Genomic DNA, 19,151 nt, shown 5'->3' with positions numbered 1-19,151 from the left:
TTTCAATTCAATTCAATTACAGTTTCATTTGATAATATTTTTTTTTGAAAGAAATAATATGTGAGAGAGTTTCATTTTAGATACAATGTAGTTTCATTTGGTAATTAACACACCAAAAATACGGACTCGTTAAGATGTAACAACAACCGTTTTTTTTTACTTAAAGAAACGACGTTGTTTTTGGACCATGGTCCACGATAACGAGCCACACAGCTGTGTGGACCATGGTCCATGTAATAATGATTGTTAATTCTTTTGCTAAATTGGAGATATTTTTATTAAGTGTGATAGCTGATTTGAAAATTTAAAATTGCTCCATACTCAAACACAATGATGGAATTATATTTGGATATTATCATTGAATTGGATTTTTTTTTTATTTATTTTTATTTATTTTTTATTTTTTGTAAAGAATCATTGAATTGGATTTCTTGTGGCGGTGATCCGTAAAGTGTCGGTTATGGAACGCGGAAGAGAATGGAGATGCTTTGACTTTGTTACTGAGTGTCGGTTATGGAACGCGGAAGAGAATGGAGATGCTTTGACTTTGTTACTGGGTTACTGCTACCGATTCATAAATAAGTGGAAAATCAAGTGGTTGGGTACTTAAATCACAAGTAAATGAGCAAGTGCTTGGATACTTAACACCATTTCTCATAGATTGATAGCATAAGGAGTCAGTAATAAATTGCTTATTATCAGCTTGTTAATATCAAGAATCTGATAGTGACTTGACTTCCCTCAACAAATCTCACTTACCCATTAATAACAGCAGATCCAAATTCCCCTTTCAATTTCTTAGAGAGAGAGAGAGAGAGTGGTAGAGGGAGAGATGTCAAGTAGATCTTGGACTTGCTTTAGATGTTGCTTGGTGATCTTTGCTGTGGTTTCAGCTCTGTGTGTATCTGGGCCTGCCCTTTACTGGAAATTCAAGAAGGCTATAAAGCTCAAAGCCTCTTGTCCTCCTTGCAAATGTGACTGCTCTCCACCTCTTTCCCTTCTCGATGTTGCTCCCGGTACTGTTCCTCAACTCTCTCTCTCTCTCATCCAATCATTCAATCTTTATTATTGTTGTTATTTGGTTTCTGGGTGATTTCCAAGTTTCAGTCTTTTATGCATTTTGATTAGATTTTGCTGCCTCTAGCTTCAATGAATTTGGTTACTTGTTTAACTGTAACTGGAATTTGATCTTTCATGTGTTTTTAAGTCTATGGGTAATTGACTAGATTCAATTTCTGTGCATTTGTTATCTGATTTTGCTGCCTCTTAGTTGGTATGGATCACTATTTTGTTTATTTCTTTGAGTATAAGCTGTTACAGTACTGAAGTTAATAAAACAAATACCAAAAATTGCAAAGCAATTTAGTATCTCCATTGCTGTTGATTAGCTATCATATGTGTTCTTTCATGAACAAGATCCAAGCAAATTTCCTTTGGTTTGGTATTTACCTATTTATGTTGGTTCTGAAGGTGTTGCATTTTGATACCATGGCTATTGCCTTTAAGGTATTTTATTTTGATGCACACAGCAAGGCACATTTCTATGGATCTATTCGTTTTGGTATATACTGGTGCCATATAAATGTGAAATAAAATGCTCCTTAATCGTTTTAACTCATACAGGATTTCATATTAATAACGTGCTATATTCATGGATTGAACCTTTATTATGACCAGACAAATTTAGGCCTTGACCTTACCTTCTATATTACGTGTCATTTTTGGGTTATGGACCAACGTACATAACAGCTTTCCCATCTAGCCCATCTGGTCCCCCTGGTCCCCCAGTAGTCCTAGGACTTGTCAAGTTGTCATTGCTTGTGTGTGCTTTTGTTGTTGCTATTGTTGTTGTTGTTGTTGTAATTTTGTGAAGATATAGAAAGCCTGGCCATGAGTTAGTGATGTTAACAAGTTAAAAAAGGTCCTTGCACGTCCTTTGTTTTGAAGGACTCCGCTTGCTAGATGTATTTATACTGTAACTCTGTAACGTCTCTCGAGATCGGTAGAGTGGGGAGTCTTGGCTTTTTCAATAAAGTTATGTTCAAAAGCTTCCTGCAGTTCTTACTTAGTACAGTAAACCTGTTTTACTTTATTCGTCGGGCACTTCAAAATAAGTAGTCACAAAGTTCCTGTGAGCTCTCTATTGAAGGAGCTTTTAGGATTCTGATCAAATAACATGTTGTAGAAAGGAAGAAAATGATGAACGAGCAAGGAAGACTGAATATGTAGATATTGAAATAACATATCAGATCCATTTGGGTTGAAGATGAAGCTTTGTATGAAACTATGGAAGGATATAGAAAGATCATGGCCTAGTGGCATATGCAGATACTTATTTTGTGCATAGATTGACTCACTTTGGTGCCACTAGGGAAATAAGAATTTAGTATAATGATGAATTTGTAGATAGTTTCTGGCAATGTATGGACGGAAGGGAAAGATTGAGGTCGGATGGTTTATGGTAGATACTTTTTGGGGTGACGAGGGAAACCTGTAGGCTGTAGCCACTACCAGAGGGCCTGCATTGGGTAAACCCTGCCTTGTGACCCTAGTCGACAAAGGACCATAAGGAGGTAAACCGGCCTAGGTTGCCCATAGCTGACCGGCTCATTCTTATTTTGTGGATAGATTGACATACTCTGATGTCACTAGGGAAATGAGAACTTGATATTGATGATAAACTTCTGATTCAAATTATTCCAATTCTATCATCTCAAATTTGTTCCGAACCTAAAAAGTCCAGTTCAACTAACGCTCTTGTGTTGTTCTCGACATGCAGGTCTGGCCAATCTTACAGTTAGAGGTAAATGTTCTCTACCCGTTTTTGTATCAGTTAAGATCTCAATTTCATTACCGAGGGAAACAGTAAGAAAAGAGAACATTTTCGCTTTATTTCATGATATAATTCATTGTTTCTAATAATAGACTGCGGGAAAGATGACCCGGATCTGAAGGAAGAGATGGAGAAGCAGTATGTGGATTTACTATCAGAAGAGCTAAAGCTGCAGGAAACGGTAGACAAAGAACGTACACATCATATGAACATTACTGTCACGGAAGCCAGAAGGTTAGCTTCCGAATACCAGAAGGAGTCGGAGAAGTGTAATACCGCCACAGAAACTTGCGAGGTGGGAAGAGAACGGGCTGAAGTTCTGCTCCGCAATGAAAAGAAGTTGACAGTTGTGTGGGAGAAACGAGCCCGCCAAATGGGTTGGACAGGGAATTGAATGAGCTATAGGTATGATCACATAAGAGTGTTCATTTACTTCTATAATTCATGGTTTTGAGGGAAAAAAAGGGTGTAATTTTAATATAATTATGTTTACCTGTTTCATTCATATTAGCAGATAATCAGATTTTGTCTGTCATAGTTGCGAATTTGAGATGTATTAACTTCACCAACTTGTAGTCTAATAATCAGCATTTTCAGAAAGTCCATTTGAGGAGTATTAAGTCTTCTTCTTATTTTGAGTTTATCTGAAAAAAATTTCATGTTTTGATCCAAACAAGTCTATCAAGTCCAAAGTTGGTTTTGGTTGATGTAGTTAGCAAATAAGTGAAAGAACTATGTACTTATTTATTCATTTATTTAATTTACAAAAACTCAATTTCCATAACACCCAAAGTTAACAAAGACTCAATTTCCATAACATCCCGTTAACAAAGACACATGGCAACTAAGTGTATCTCAAGCACCCTCCTATCTCAACTACATCCCGAGAGGTTAACTTTAAAATTAAAAAATATAAAATTTAAGAAAGAAAAGTATTGTCAATTAACAAATTGACCACAAAAAAGCGTAATAGTTTGCAGTGATTTGAGGTACTTTATAAGCAAGACAAGCAACATATGGATATGGTGTAATCATATAATACCATCACACTCTAACATCGAACCCTTTCTAACGTCAAATGTATATCACAAAGAGAATAAATCCTCTAAGCCGCAAAATTATATTTTGGGGCTCAAAATATCATCAAATTTACATAAATGGCCCATTTGGGCTTCCCGCCTTTTCTAGATCCTATTTAAAATCAAAGCTCCTTCCCCAAATTCAATTGGAACACAAACCCCATTCTCATCCTAGATTAACCGTTTATGACCATAACAAAAAAATCACTAGTCTTGGCCGTCAAGGTAAAGTAGATGAGGCCCGGAAGGTGTTTGATGAAATGCGTCAGAGAGATGTAGTCTCGTATGCGTCAATGATTAGTGTTTATATTAAGAATAAGGAGCTGGTGAAAGCTGAGAAACTTTACGGTTCCATGCCGGAGAGGAATGTCGTGTCCGATTCTGCAATGCTTCATGGTTATGCCAAGGCTGGGAGAATAGGCGAGGCTCGGATAATCTTTGATCAAATGCCTGACAGGAATGTGTACTCTTGGACCAGTTTGATTTCGGGATATTTTCAGATTGGAAACGTAGACGAGGCACGCAGGTTATTTCAGCAGATGCCTGAGAAAAATGCAGTGTCAAGGACTGCAGCATTGCTGGGCTTTGCTAGAAATGGGTTGATTGATGAAGCACGCAGTGTGTTTGATGAAATGCCCTGTGTAAATGTTATAGCTTGGACTGCAATGATCAGGGCTTATGTTGAGAATCGTCAAGTTGATACAGCACTTGAACTCTTTAATCTGATGCCAGAGCGTAATTTATATTCATGGAATGTTATGATTCAAGGTTGTTTGGATTATTATAGGGTAGACGAAGCTTTGGAACTATTTAATAGAATGCCGAGGAAAAATGAGGTTTCTTGGACCACAATGGTAACTGGTCTTGCACACAATGGGTTGACTGAATTGGCAAGGAAGTACTTTGATCAAATGCCATATAAAGATGTGGCTGCCTGGAATGCTATGATCACTGTTTATTCTGGTGAAGGCCTGATGGGCAAAGCTTCTGAGCTTTTTGATTTAATGCCAAATAAGAATCTTGTTAGTTGGAATGCTATGATTGATGGATATGCCAAAAGTGGACCCGAGGGTGAAGCCTTGAAGTTTTTTCAATCCATGCTTAGGTCTGGAATAAGGCCAAACCAGACTACTATCACCAGTGTCATGACTTCATGTATGGGTGTTCTTGAGTTGTTGCAGGTTCATGCACTTGCTTTACTGCTGGGTTTTGAGAACGAGACATCCCTCACTAATGCTCTGGTCACCATGTATTCTAGGCATGGAGATCTTAGCTCTTCAATCATGGCTTTCGAGAATCTTAACACAAAGGATGTTGTGTCATGGACTGCAATGATTCTCGCATATGCTTACCATGGCCTTGCTAATCAAGCATTACAGACCTTTGCACGGATGCTAAGATCAGGAAATACGCCAGATGAGATCACATTTGTTGGTGTCTTGTCCGCTTGTAGTCATGCCGGTCTGGTTATGAAAGGTCAGAAGCTTTTCGATGCCATGGGTCATGCCTATGACCTAAAACCGAGGGCCGAGCATTATTGTTGCCTTGTAGACATTTTAGGGAGAGCTAGGCTTCTTGACAAGGCTATGATGGTGGTGGCACATATGCCACCAGAGGAACGCGATGGAGCTGTCCTAGGGGCATTACTAGGTGCCTGCAAGCTGTATGGGGATGCTGCGCTGGCAAGTCAGATTGGCAATGAACTAATAGAGCTTGAGCCAAGTAGTTCAGGAGGATATGTGCTCTTGGCAAATGCGTATGCCGCTTCTGGGAAATGGGACGACTTTGCACAGGTACTTAAGAAGATGAAACGGAGGGAAGTGAAGAAAGTACCCGGGTTCAGTCAAATAGAAGTTAATGGTAAATATCATGTGTTTTGTGTGGGAGACAGGTCTCATCCTGAAATGAATGAGATTTATAAGGTGTTGCAGGAGAAGCTTCAGCCTTTGATGCAGGAAACCGTTTTAAGAGATCAAAAGCCGCTCTTTACTGATGTACTTTCACAGCAGAGTGAAGAGTACTTTTCATTCACTTGATCATACTCAAGTTCAGTTTAGCTGAAAGAGTTTTTTCCACTTTTGGTCCTATGACTTTAGTGTTTCCGTCAATTTAGGTACACGACTTTCATTTTGCCACTTTTAGTCCTTGATTTTAATTTTTTTGCCACTTTTAGTCCTTGACTTTGATTTTTTTTCCACTTTTAGTCCTTTTGGCCTTCCGAGCGACAACTTTTAATCGAAATCAACAAATTGTTATGCCATTAAGGGTAAAAGTGTATTTTGATAAAGTTCTAAATATATTTATAAATAAAATCATATAAAAAATAGGAAAAAGAAACGTTATTTGCTTGTTCTGCTTCGCTTTTTAAGCAACAACTTTTAATCGGAATCAATAAAATGTTGTGTCATTAAGTGTAAAATTGTTTATTGATAAATCTCTAAATACATTAAACATTATTTACCCTTAATGGCACAACAATTTGTTGATTTCGATTAAAAGTTGTCGCTCGGATGACCGAAAGAACTAAAAGTGGAAAAAAAATCAAAGTCAAAGGACTAAAAGTGGCAAAAAAATTAAAGTCAAGGACTAAAAGTGGCAAAATGAAAGTCGTGTACCTAAATTGACGGAAACACTAAAGTCATAGGATCAAAAGTGGAAAAAACTCTTAGCTGAAAGATCAATACAGAGGTGGTTCACTGGTATTCAGGATAATAAAAGCCGAAATTGTCAGAGATCTTGTCTTCTTTTTTTACAACACAACATACCCTGAGGTTCTGCACTGATATTTATCACTGAAAGAATGCCATGATAACCAACTTGTAATACTGTTTACAGATTTCTGTGGACTTTATGGTGAAGGGTGTATTGAGGATGAATCAAGTTGTAGAATCCCAAGACTTTCAATGTGCTATGAAGGCAGGGTAAGACAGATCACAGCTATATTGCAAGTCTTGCTTGCAGTAAAGTCTACTGCCTCTGGTCCTTCAGAAATGATGATTGTTATTGATCCTTCTAATTGTATTTTTGCCTTTCTATTGTTCCACATGAGGGTCAAGACAAAAATGCATAGCTTTGAAGGCAGCCTATGTTAAGTAGCAAGGCTGTTGTCAGAAGACTATGCTAAGAGCAAGCCCATCAGTGCTAATTTTTTCACAAGTTTTTAGAAGCTATGTAGGACAGAGGTGAGGGAGGAAAAAAAAAAAAGAAATAAAACAGGGAAAAAAAGAATACGAACAGTATAATTTTTTCAATTGTTGTTACGCGCCTAGCATTGCATGCCCCAATTGAGCATGACTGAGTAGACTTTGTTTTGTTTTTGTTTTTCTTTTTAAAGCAATAATGGGTTCTAAAAAAATTTATTTTTGCAAGAATACATTTTTCTTCTCTCTCCTCTCACCTAAGTCTAAATTTAAGAAAAAAAACCTCAAAAATGCACTATTAAGGTTGCTCTTAGAGCAATCCCATAAGGGGTTTGTTAGGAGTTTTTATGCATACAATGGAGGATAGACTGATAGAGGAGAGATGAAAGAGGAAAAAAAATTGCATTTGTAGTATATGAAAAAAAAAATTAATCTCCCTAGTGTGCATTTAACACCCACTGGGCTAGTAAACTATTCGTTTTTTTTTTCTCCTTCCCTTTTTGCACTCCACCTTCCCTTTTAGGTGGCGTGAAAAAACTTGAAAAAATCTCCAACTGATAGAGATGCCTGATGGAGATGCACTAAGCACTTTGGCATTTTGTCTTGGTTCAGCTCCTGTCTCCTCCCCATCTGTGTGCACATACACATAAAAAGAAGAAGATACCCATCTAATGGGATATATTTTTCTTTGGAAATTAAAGTCACAAACTTGAAAATATGTGCTATGTCAATAATGTTTCAATGTTGTACAAATGTAACGTTCAAGTGGTAAATTGTAAGTTTAATTTTGTTACACTAAAGTTCAAAATTTTATTTGGATATTACTCCGTAATATATATATATATTTTTGAGTACTACTAACTCTGTTACAATGTAGTATCTGTTCATAGCTACTTTCTCAACCTACTGAAGCACAAAGAGTCAAGAATTGCCTCCACTAGACAACAAGGTCCTTGGCGTTTATCATCTTCTTAATATAGTTAAAATAGCATACTTTTTTTTTTTTTTTTTTTTTTTTTTACCCAAATAAGCAAATACAATATACTAGCTACTGTAACAGACATTACGCCAACACGGGTAGCCAAAAGCATCATCTTCTAGAGGTCCTACAATTTCGTCTGAGGATTCACGAGTACATGCATACCCTTCAAAGAGGTCCTAGATAGGCCAGCCAGAGCATCTGCAACAAAATTCTGCTCACGAGTGATTAATACTACCTACCAACATTCGAGGTTGTTTAGTTCTTGCTTGCAAGCTTTCAAGATGCTGTGAGCCACATCAAAAAATACAAAAGCTTAACAATATTATAGACATTCACCAAGACCCAATTGGAAAGCTTGTCCTTTTATTATTAATTTTTTAATTTTTTTATTTAAGTTTTTCGATTTTGTTAGACGATATCTTGGACCACAAGAACCAGTTGCCCCCTAGGCCCATAATCTAGATTGATGTTCGTGGCAACAATTGAACCCTCTTTTTACCATCGAAAACAAGTCTCAAGTGATGTTTCTCATCTATTAGATCAATGTACTAGACCAATCGAATAGCAAGTCTCATTAGATATATTGCAAGGAGGACTAAAGGAGAAAAACTCAAAAATATATTAGTCTATATACTTATATAAATATTATTCTCTATACATTCCACGAAAGTAAGTGCACAATATTATTTTCAATATTAAAATTAAAATTATAATAATTAATAATTAATTAATAAATAAATAACATAAGTAATAGAATTTTATATTATATTAAAATGATTAATTTTTGACATAATTTTTCTATTAATATTAAGAAGATTTATTTCTCTTTTTTTTTTAAATTTATTTTTTGATACATATAAGTCATATAGATGTTTGTCTAGGTAGAATATTACAAATATTTACTTTTGTTCAAGTTTATTTGTGTTGATTAGTTATATATTATAGTCTATATCTATATCAATATATATATATATATAATAGAAACGCTCGACTAATTTTTCCCGCCCAAAGTTAGGGACGTTTTAATAATATTAAACATTTAGACAAAAATTTCATTTAGAATTAGTATTTAAAATCTTTAAATAATTAATTACACTTTCCTTTTGAAAAATCTAACAAATTATAATTATCACATTTTACACCTGTAAATACAATGGAAACGTAACTATGTTTAGAATCTTTATTCCTCCTTTCTGATTTACTTTATGATGATTCACCTTTAGAGCAATCTTCATCTTCTCAATCTATGAATGCTCCTGTAAATCAGAAAAACAAATGAAGACTATTGCGGGAAAGAGCTCTCATTTGTATACAAATTGCAGAGTCTGCAAACGTGTTCTAGCCCGTGAAAGCCCAACGGCAAATCTCGCAAAATCGCAAAGCATAAAAAATGAAGACCCTGTGCACCGTAATAAGTAATAAACGAATTGTATTTTTCAATGATCAATGCACAAGCCATATACGTCCCAGCATTACCGATCAAAATTTCTATGTATGTACGTAATGATCAATGCACAACCTGTATACTTTAGAATTACTTCAATTTTCCTTTTGAAAGTCCAACCCTTATATATGATATGATATGATGTATGTAATTATTATGGTAAATATAATTGCATAGAATGTTTCTAATAATTTTGAAAGTCCAACCCGTATATATGTAATAAAAAAAACTATTTAAAAAATTTATGAAAGTTGATGGGGTCATGCGATATAGGCCGAATTTTTTTGGATGGGGACAAGCCCAAGGAATAAAGGGTGTGAGACAAGCTGGCGCCCATTTTCTGGGATACACCTTGGCCCAAGTGTCGGTGGTGAATGAGGTTGAAGTGGTTGGCCAAAATCTTGTTGGGCTAGAAGGGCACGGTGGCCCAAAGAGGGATATGGAAGGAGGAGCGATGGATATGGAAGGAGGGGGCAAGGCAGCATGAGTTCAAGGCAGATGAACTGACAGTGCAAGGTGGGAGGTGACGATGCAACGGAGAAGAGGAAGGAGCGCCGTGGTGCCCAAGGCCAACGGTCGCGCCCCGCTGGCGCGCGGGGTGGCGGCTGGTCGTGCCGCCACCCAGGCAGCATGGGTTGCCCAGTCGCCGCCCAGGGCGGCCTGGTGCACAGGGTGGCAGCCTGGGTGCGCCTACCCAGCGTGCGAGGCGCGATGTGGCGGTCAGTAGCGCCACCAACGGAGTGTCCTAGGCGCGACTATGCGTCCATCCCTCACGTGGGTGTATTCTCCGTGTTCCTCACGGTACGTGTCGCTTGATGGCTGGATGGGGTGATCATGGTAGTCGCACGACAGGACAACATGAGACGCGTGTCTAGAGGAGGATGACATTCCTCGGATCCCATAGTTGGTAGAATGATCTAGAATCATATATATAAGTGTAGAGGTAGTAGAGATCCATAGAATATTCTAGAACTTTATGGAATCTTCAAGTTTGTAAAGAGAATTAGGGAGGATTCTAGAGAACCAATCTTAGCCGTAGGATTAAATCGATCTCCACCATCCATTGAGGAGGTGGAATGGGTATAAATACCCCTCATGGGGGCTCATTTGTAAACCATCCAAGAATCCAAGAGTTGTATCCAAGTGAGGAATAAGTGTGGAAATAATACAAGTTTCCTACAGAGTTCGAGTGTTTCCTTTAGTTTCTTGCCTAATTTATTTCTGTAGCTATCTCATCGCTTACTTTGCATACTTTTGAGGGTTGAGCGAGGCTGACTTAGCTATTTGAGGGAAATTATAGCTAAGGCCACACGAGACATCGTTAGGGGAAAACGAGTTTGTGACATTCGCCTCCCTTTATAGGCGGAGATGTTCCCGTCAAAATGGCAGGAGCTGGAAGAGGAACTAAGAGAGCCTACTCCACCTCATCGGAGGTGGAGGCTGCCCCTGCATGTCACGGAGTTGTTGGACCTGTGAATGGACTTCAAAGACGAATCCCCGTGGCCCTACTCACCAGCGTAGCGCGAGGATAAGCCTATGAGCCTCCCTCGACCGGGAATTTGGGGGTGAGTCAGGCCTACCTTCAGGTTACTGGGTGGCCTGGACGCGACAGTGCGCCCGTCCCTCGCGTGGGTGCGTTCTCCGTGTTTCTTGTAGTACGTGTCGCTTGATGGTTGGATGGGGTGATCATGGTAATCGCACGACAGGATAACATGGGATGTGTGTTTGGAGGAGGATGTCATTCCTTGGATGGCGTACACGTGGAGGGTGTAGGGGGATTCGCCAGTAGTATAAAAGGGGGGGGGGGGTCTGGTCCATGTAAGACATCCCTCAAATCACGATCCACTGAATAGTTCAGTGGTCAGGTCTTCCTCCCCTAGTTGGTGTGCATGGTTATTTATTTATTTATTATCATTTTGGGTTGCCATTTCTTGGGCTGGTACCTTGGGTTTTATATTACTAGCTTCCTATTTCATTCAATATATGTCCACTATTATTTATTTATTTATCATTTTGGGTCGCCATTTCTTGGGCCGGTACCTTGGGTTTTATATTACTAGCTTCCTATTTCATTCAATATTATTTTACCCGGTTTATGGTGGACCCGGTCCCAATAAAACCATCAAAAGTAGAGTATTTAAATTGTAATAAAATTATATTTATAATCAAAAAATCATTTTTTAGTTAATGAATACACACAAATCTTTCAAAATATTAATGATAATTAATACTATAAAAAATATTTAATTCAGAGTATCTAAATGGTAATAAAATTGTCTTTATAATCAAAAAATTATTTTTTTCGTTAATGAATATACCAAAAAGGTAAAAATCATTGTAAAGGAAAACTATTAAATAGATTTTAAAATTTAGTATACTATAATATTATTATTAGGTAGTTATTTCGTTCTTTTTATTATTATACTAATTGAGGAATTAATTAAAATTAAGCTAATAATGAAATTAAGAAATTAAGTTAAATAAGGAAATAATTGTAATTAAGCTAATAATGGAGAATAAGAAATTGAGAAATTGAAAGTAATTATAGAGTATTTAAATGGTAATAAAATTATTTTTATAATCAAAAAATCTTTTTTTTTTAGTTAATGAATATACGCAAATCTTCTAAACTATTAATATTGGTAATAAATGAAATATTTTCAAAATTATCATAATGATAATTATCAAAAATAAAAAATATTTAATATAGAGTATTTAAATGGTAATGAAATTGTCTTTATAATAAAAAAATCATTTTTAGTTAATGACGATACGGAAAAGGTAAAAATTATTGTAAAGGAAAACTATCAAATATATTTTAAAACTTAGTGTACTATAATATTATTATTATTAGGTTATGATTTCCTTCCTTTTATTATTACACGGAGTACTAATTAAGGAATTAATTATAATTAAGCTAATAATAGAATTAAGGAATTAAGTAAAATAAGAAAATAATTGTAATTAAGCTAATAATGGAGAATAAGAAATTAATGAATTGAAAATAATTATAGAGTACTTGAATGGTAATAAAATTATCTTTATAATAAAAAAAAATCATATTAATGCTTTTTAAAATTATTTTCCTATTTTCTCATATTTATTTTAATAATAATATAATTATATAAATCATACGGAGTATTACATATTGATTTTTCTAAAATAAATGCAACCAAACGAGTCTATAATATTTATACTTTTGCATTGATCTTATAATAAAATAAATGTACACTTTCAAATATTATAATTATTTATAACTTCACCTTTAATTTTATTATTTAAATATATAATAAAAAAATTAATTCGTGCATCGCACGGGTAATTTACTAGTTGATAAATATATAAGTAATACTTCATAGTAAAATATATTTGGTTTAATATATACTATTTAAATAGGTAAATTAGTTTGATAATTAATGTATTCAAAGGGAGTATAATTAGATAAATTTATATAATGTTTAATACTTAACAAATTATTTAATTGTGTAAGTGCCAAGACCTTGTGGTTTAGTGGCACCAAGTAGGGGTGTAAATGAGCCGAGCGGCTCGCGAGCTGCTCACGAGCCGCTCGGTCAAAGCTCGGCTCGAGCTTGGTCAAATTCGAGTTCGAGCCGAGCTCGAGCTCTAATGTCTTAGGCTTGTGGCTCGACGAGCCGCTCGCGAGCGATATATATATATATATATAATATTATAGTTTATTTTTAATTGAAACATGAATTTAAAATCAAATAGGTTAAATTCGAGTTTAAAATCGGACTCGAACTTGAATTCGAGCTCAAATTCAAGCTCGAACTCGAGCTCAAGATCGAGCTCGAGCTCGAGCTCAAGATCGAGCTCGAGCTCGAACAATCGAGCTGCTCGAGCCGAACTAGAGGAGCTCGAAAATTGCCGAGCTCGAGCTCGAGCATCAATTTTCAAGCTCGATCGAGCTCGAGCTCGAACTCGAGCCGAGCCTTCCTTAACGAGCTCATGCTCAAGCCACCCTAGGTTCGAGCTCGGCTCGGCTCGTTTACACCCCTAGCACCAAGTTACACTCCCACATATGAAGTCGTGGGTTCGAGCCATCAGTGGAGATAGTATTGTCTCTTTGTGCTTCAGTAGGTTGAGAAAGTAGTTATGAACAAATACTGCTGCATTGTAACAGAGTCAGTAGTTATAAAAAAAAATTGTGTAAAGGGTTATTTTGGTATAAAAACATTAAAATAAATTTTTTTAGCATAATATATTTTTTTTGAAAAACAAAAGGATATTTCATTAAAATAGATGTTCAATACATGTAGGAATAGAAGATAACCAACATAAAGAACCAGACTGAGAACGAGCTGCCCGTGAAAGAACATGGGCAAGCTTATTCGCTGATCGTGAAAGATACTTAATGGACACTATTTCAAAGTGTCGTTGAAGATCCCGGCATTCACTAATCACACACCCTGCGTATGAGAAATCCGGTGAGGTGCCACAAATCAAATTACGCACCATCAAACAATCCGTAAACAACCGTTTTAGCATAATATATAATGTCACAAGTACAAGAAATACATATGTAAAAGGTTGGAGTAAGGTGTGAGTTAAGCTCCTTATGCGTATAGTAAGGCTGAAGATTGGAAAGTCCTGAAAGGCTGCTCATGGGACATCTCCTAGTGACTCTTAGGACGGGAACTAGAGGCTAAGATTAATCTGACTTACGTTGAGAAACCCATGTATTATGGTTTAAACTAGTCAGCGGACCAGGAAACAGTACAAGGATTCATAAAATGAATGATTCTGCTAAAACATAAAAGAATCCTAAGATGAATGTACACATGGGAACCATCTGCATATTTGCTAGCTTCATATTGCAAAAGGTTGCAGAGAGGAAAATGAAATGAGAAAAATCAGGTAACTATGCATCAAAGGTGTACAGTTAATGAAGCATAAAATTGAAAAAGAAACCAACAAAAGGAGAAATCAAAGAGTGCATTTGGATAAGAAGGAAATTCCTTGAGTTTGGGATTGAAACTATGCTTGTCCCTTTTATAATATGGCAGTACTATTCAAAGACTAAGAATGATCAATTGGCTAAACAACTATCTGATAGTTTCCAGCTACCTAAACTTATCTAATTGTGATAAAATGAGACTTATCCAATCGTTGCAGCTTCTCGGATCATTACTCCTCTTGCGTTGGATTGCCTCTGCAAGAATTGCCCATTTTGTTCATGTTCATGACCCAAATAAGTAATCATCAAATCCGAATTGCCCATTTTGTTCCTGCATCATGGGAGGTATATCAGAATAAAATGCGTGCATTCTGAAGATATTGTAACAGAGTCAGTAGTACTCAAAAAAAAAGAGACATGATTGGAAGGATGTCATACCCCCTTGATTACTCCATTCATTAAATCATCCAGAGAAGAATAAGCACCCTGTGGTTTTGTGGAGTTCAACATGTAGTCTCCATTGGATCCCATCCTTGAGTCTTGATTGAAATTTGCGTTCTCATTGTGCGGAAAGAGAACCACAGAGCCTCCATTTTCTTGACCAATCAAAGGTGTATCCGTTTTCATATTGAAGATATCATTATTTTGGTCAGCAATCTGGCTTAAGGGAGGCATTAATCCATTACCAAGAATCTGAGAGCTCGAGTTGCTGAAAACATTATTTGAGTTTGAGTTATGATCTCCCCAAAATTGGGTAGGTGCCTGATTCACACTCTGAATAGCATCACCGATGAAGCCTTCTTGGTATTGTGTTTGTCCCCTCGAGTTTTCATAAGGTATAGAGGTTGAGAAAGTAGAATTATAACCAAGAGGGCTGCTCTGCAAAGGAGGGCCAGCGGGCGAATAATTCCCTCTTACATGATTCTGATCCAACTGGCTATGAGTAAAGGTTTCCATCAACGGATAACAATTCGGCTGAACATTTGATGCCAAAATAGAATTCCCCAAATTCCCATTCGGTCCTCCATGGCCAAGAAAGTTCGAAGCACTGCTAACACCAGTGTTCAAAGGCTCAGACCTTAAAGAAGTCATATTGAGTGAATGTGGATTTCCAAACCCTTCCCCAGTTTGTCCTTGCTGGGAGTTCCCTTGAAGGATCGTAGCATTGATTGGGTTACCAAAAGCAGATCCCGAACCAGTGAATGTAGTAGCAGCTGTGAGAAGCTTCGAGTTGTCCATCGGATTGAGCACCTGTTCGATTTTGGTGAATTTACCGTGTTGCATTTGAGTTCCTAGAAACAAACTCGGATTCTGGCTTGTGGGCGGAGCATTTGAGTTCAACTTCCCGAGCAGATCAAGGGAGTTACCAGAAGATTGGGCATGGCTTGGTTGGAGCAAACCCAATAAGTTACGGTTTTGAAGGCTTACACCAGCAGAGCTATTTAGCCTACCGAGCAGGCTGCCTGGGACATATGGTGATAATGTAGCACGGTTAAGTTGTCCAGGTCCAGCCAATGTTTGCAAATCTCCAAACCCACCTAGTGAACCCATTGGCATATATGGCATTGCCATGTTCGCCTGTGGGGTTGAAACCAAACTGATCCTTTTCAAGTAAAGCCTATACTTCTGCAACACAGTTACTAAAATTTATTACAAAAATGTTCAAATAATAGTGCCTCATTAGGGAATATTTAAAATCCATCATTCCAAATTTTTGAATGATTAATCATGCTGTTTAATGATTTTTGCTTCAAGAAACAAAACTTTATGTATAGCAAATAATAATAACAATAAAAATATTTTAAAACGAAATGAAAGTAAAAAAATTGGGACCTGGAGATGGCTTGCCACGTTTTCTCGACTAAGCCCTTCAACGTTCATCATATCAAGAATCCTTTTAGGAACAGCTTCTGCATTTAAAGAGCAGAGATGATGAATAACATGAAAAGGAGAAGTTCCAAAACTGAGATACTAGTGGAACGATAGGCATTGGTGCTGAAAAGCTCACTTTCGATGCCCAAATGGTTAACAGCAGCAACAAACTTCCTGTGAAGTTCTGCAGACCAAACAACACGGGGCTTTTTCTGCGTTGCCGGGTCTTCATTCTCACTCCCGTCTTCCTCATCCTTTCTTCTCTTATTCAGTTTTTCGTTCTGCTCTGCAGTACCTGATAATTGGTCCCCCTGTCTACCTTCTTCTTCATTGTCCTGATCACCGGACTTGCTATGGTGTTTGGAATCGAACGTCTTTCTCCTGATTACATGTTGCCAAATGTTGCGCAGCTCCTCGATCCTCACAGGTTTCACCAAGTAGTCGCAAGCACCATGAGTAACTCCCTTCATTACAAGGCCAGTATCACTGTTTGCCGACAACACTAGTGAATTTCAAAGATGTTAGAAACGTTGCAAAACTATGCCCCTGATTTTAACGTTCAGAAAATGATCCTAAGGTTATAAAATATTTGATGCGAATAAAATATAAGTTTGAATGCTTACTGATTACAGGAAGGTCCATCTCAAGACCAACAAGCTCTAGCAGTTTAAAACCATCCATATCAGGCATATAGACATCACTGATCACCAGATCAAATCTGTCCTTGTTTTCTCTCAACATCTTCAGTGCCACACTTGCTTGATTTGTTACAGTTACTGCAAAAGAATCCCAAATCATATTCAAGATAAAAATTAACTTAATCGAATTTCCCATTATCACAATGAACAGTTGCAACGGGCATTCAATCGAGGAATGAGGAACAAAATCTAGGATAAAACCTTCAAAAACATTTGTGTGTTTGGCAAGCATAGCCTACATTCAAACACCAACCAGCAGAACATATATATACACTAATTTGACAACACAACTCCAATGATCTACATCAAATGAAAGGAATCAAACATAATTTTTGGTTGAGTTGGACTAATGGGGGACCAATTATAAAGGAAAAACACTATTTTTGGGATTCGGATTGATCCTGTAAGCAGTATAAATAAGGAAAAACACAATTAGTCACAAAAGTACAAACTGAAATGCCACAATCAGTTCCTATAAGCCCCCACCACCCAACCACCCCAAAAAAGAAGAAGACAGACAAAAAACACAAAGCCAAAAGGCCAAAACTAATAAAGACAAGAGAAGCTGCTGCTAATCTCTTTTCTTCTTCCTCCAGAAACATGCATGCAACATGCAAATAAATGAAGTTCTGGAACTATGATAAATGGAAGTAAAAATCTCAATCAGTTAATACTTAATTTCCCTTGAATTTGGACACTACAACTCAACAATGAAAAGAGAATTCATCAATCAAGATATATAAAAACAAAATTCTTAACGATAACCTGGGATGGGCGATAAAGAAAGTTACAGACTAATTCATAAAATTCACTTGAGAAGCCAAAGAAACAAAACCTGGAAGATTTAACAAGAGAGCAATAAACATATATACCATGGTACTGGCATTTCCGAAGCAGACATTCCAATAACTTCAAGCAAATTGGGTCATCATCAACAGCAAGAACACGCATACCCACTGGGAAATTGTCAGAATTATTTTCCTTTTCAACCCTTCTTCTACTTTCATCAACAGTCATTTCTGGAACCACTAACCCAGATTCCCAAAAACAGGGAATCACAGCGCCCAAGTTTGAATCTTTTCCGTAAAAAAGGCTACTTTCTCCAGAACTTTAATTTTCAGGTATCAAGAATTCAAGAAAGCCAGTAAATCAATAACGTTGTGAATGAATTCATGAATTGAAACAAAGAAAGACGAACTAGAGATTTAGAGGTAGTAAATAAATTTATTTATATAAAAAAAAAAAAAAAAAAAAGGTGGTCCCTCTCTCCTCAGCCTCCCAAAACTGAACGAAATTTTGCTTTACAGAGACGAGAGTACGGATATCAATTCTTATCATTTACGGTAATTCCAAATTTAATTCCATATTACTCCGTATCATTTTTGTCTTTAAACATTCATAAAATGGAAAAAACTTTAGACATTGGTCTCGTCACATTTGAAATTATATTTTACTTCAAAATTTGGATTGAAATATTAATGGAAATAAATTTAGAGTTCTAGCATATAATGATAGACTATTGTCATTATGTGGGTCCCAAGAAAATGATATACATCAAGAACTTAAGAATTTGAGTAAATTTGAAAGTAGAATTTGGAAATCAACATAGTAATTTTCATAAATTTATTTATGTATGTATATAAATAAATAAATAAATAAATAAATATATATATATATATATATATATATATATATATATATAGGACTGCGTTCAAATAAGAACGCACCGCCCAAGAGAGAACTGAGAACCAATCACAGATAGCCACGTGTCCAAATGTAGTTGCACCTAGGTTATAACTAGGTGCATGAATGTTAACAAGTTAAATTACTTGCATTTGTAAGTGAAAATAGGTGCACAATTGCATGTAGAATGTATTACATGTGCAAGTAAAATGTACATTGAGCATCAATACTAAGTGCACCTAACGTTATAACTAGTTGCACCTAACGGTATAATTAGTTGCACCTAGGTGCACGAATGTTAACAAGGTAAATTATTTGCACTTGTAAGTGAAAATAGGTGCACTTGTAAGTGATTTTACTTGCACTTTTTACTTGCAAATGTGCACCAACTACTTGCACTTATAACACATTTACTTGCACCAAAGTTCGAAATATTTACGAAAATGTCACCGCGTCGTTTTTTTTAAATTACATCTGATTCGTTGATCTGGACACTTGGACG

The 19,151-nt window shown here is 36.5% G+C and overlaps 3 protein-coding genes across 3 annotated transcripts; 2 read left to right on the top strand and 1 right to left on the bottom strand.

The window, feature by feature from the left end:
- Positions 1-599: 599 nt before the first annotated feature.
- LOC116011840 lies at positions 600-3,506 on the top strand. The gene is made up of 3 exons (XM_031251257.1): positions 600-1,016; positions 2,780-2,803; positions 2,926-3,506. Exons 1-3 carry the CDS (start codon positions 833-835, stop codon positions 3,225-3,227), a joined length of 510 nt encoding a protein of 169 aa, XP_031107117.1. The 5' UTR covers positions 600-832; the 3' UTR covers positions 3,228-3,506.
- Positions 3,507-3,911: 405 nt separating this feature from the next.
- On the top strand, positions 3,912-6,769 carry LOC116013059 (pentatricopeptide repeat-containing protein At4g02750-like). The gene is made up of 2 exons (XM_031252720.1): positions 3,912-5,965; positions 6,578-6,769. The coding sequence occupies exon 1, from the start codon at positions 3,912-3,914 to the stop codon at positions 5,946-5,948; it is 2,037 nt and encodes a 678-aa protein (XP_031108580.1). The 3' UTR covers positions 5,949-5,965; positions 6,578-6,769.
- A 7,650-nt stretch (positions 6,770-14,419) lies between these two features.
- Positions 14,420-18,151, bottom strand: LOC116012375 (two-component response regulator ORR24-like). The gene is made up of 6 exons (XM_031251900.1): positions 17,839-18,151; positions 16,892-17,044; positions 16,405-16,770; positions 16,230-16,306; positions 14,835-16,022; positions 14,420-14,727 (listed from the first exon to the last, which is right to left on the bottom strand). Exons 1-6 carry the CDS (start codon positions 17,981-17,983, stop codon positions 14,680-14,682), a joined length of 1,977 nt encoding a protein of 658 aa, XP_031107760.1. The 5' UTR covers positions 17,984-18,151; the 3' UTR covers positions 14,420-14,679.
- Between the last annotated feature and the right edge of the window lie 1,000 nt (positions 18,152-19,151).

The sequence above is a fragment of the Ipomoea triloba genome, chromosome 3 (genome assembly GCF_003576645.1).
Source record: "Ipomoea triloba cultivar NCNSP0323 chromosome 3, ASM357664v1".
Taxonomy (NCBI): Eukaryota; Viridiplantae; Streptophyta; class Magnoliopsida; order Solanales; family Convolvulaceae; genus Ipomoea; species Ipomoea triloba.
This window is presented reverse-complemented; position numbering and strand designations above follow the sequence as displayed.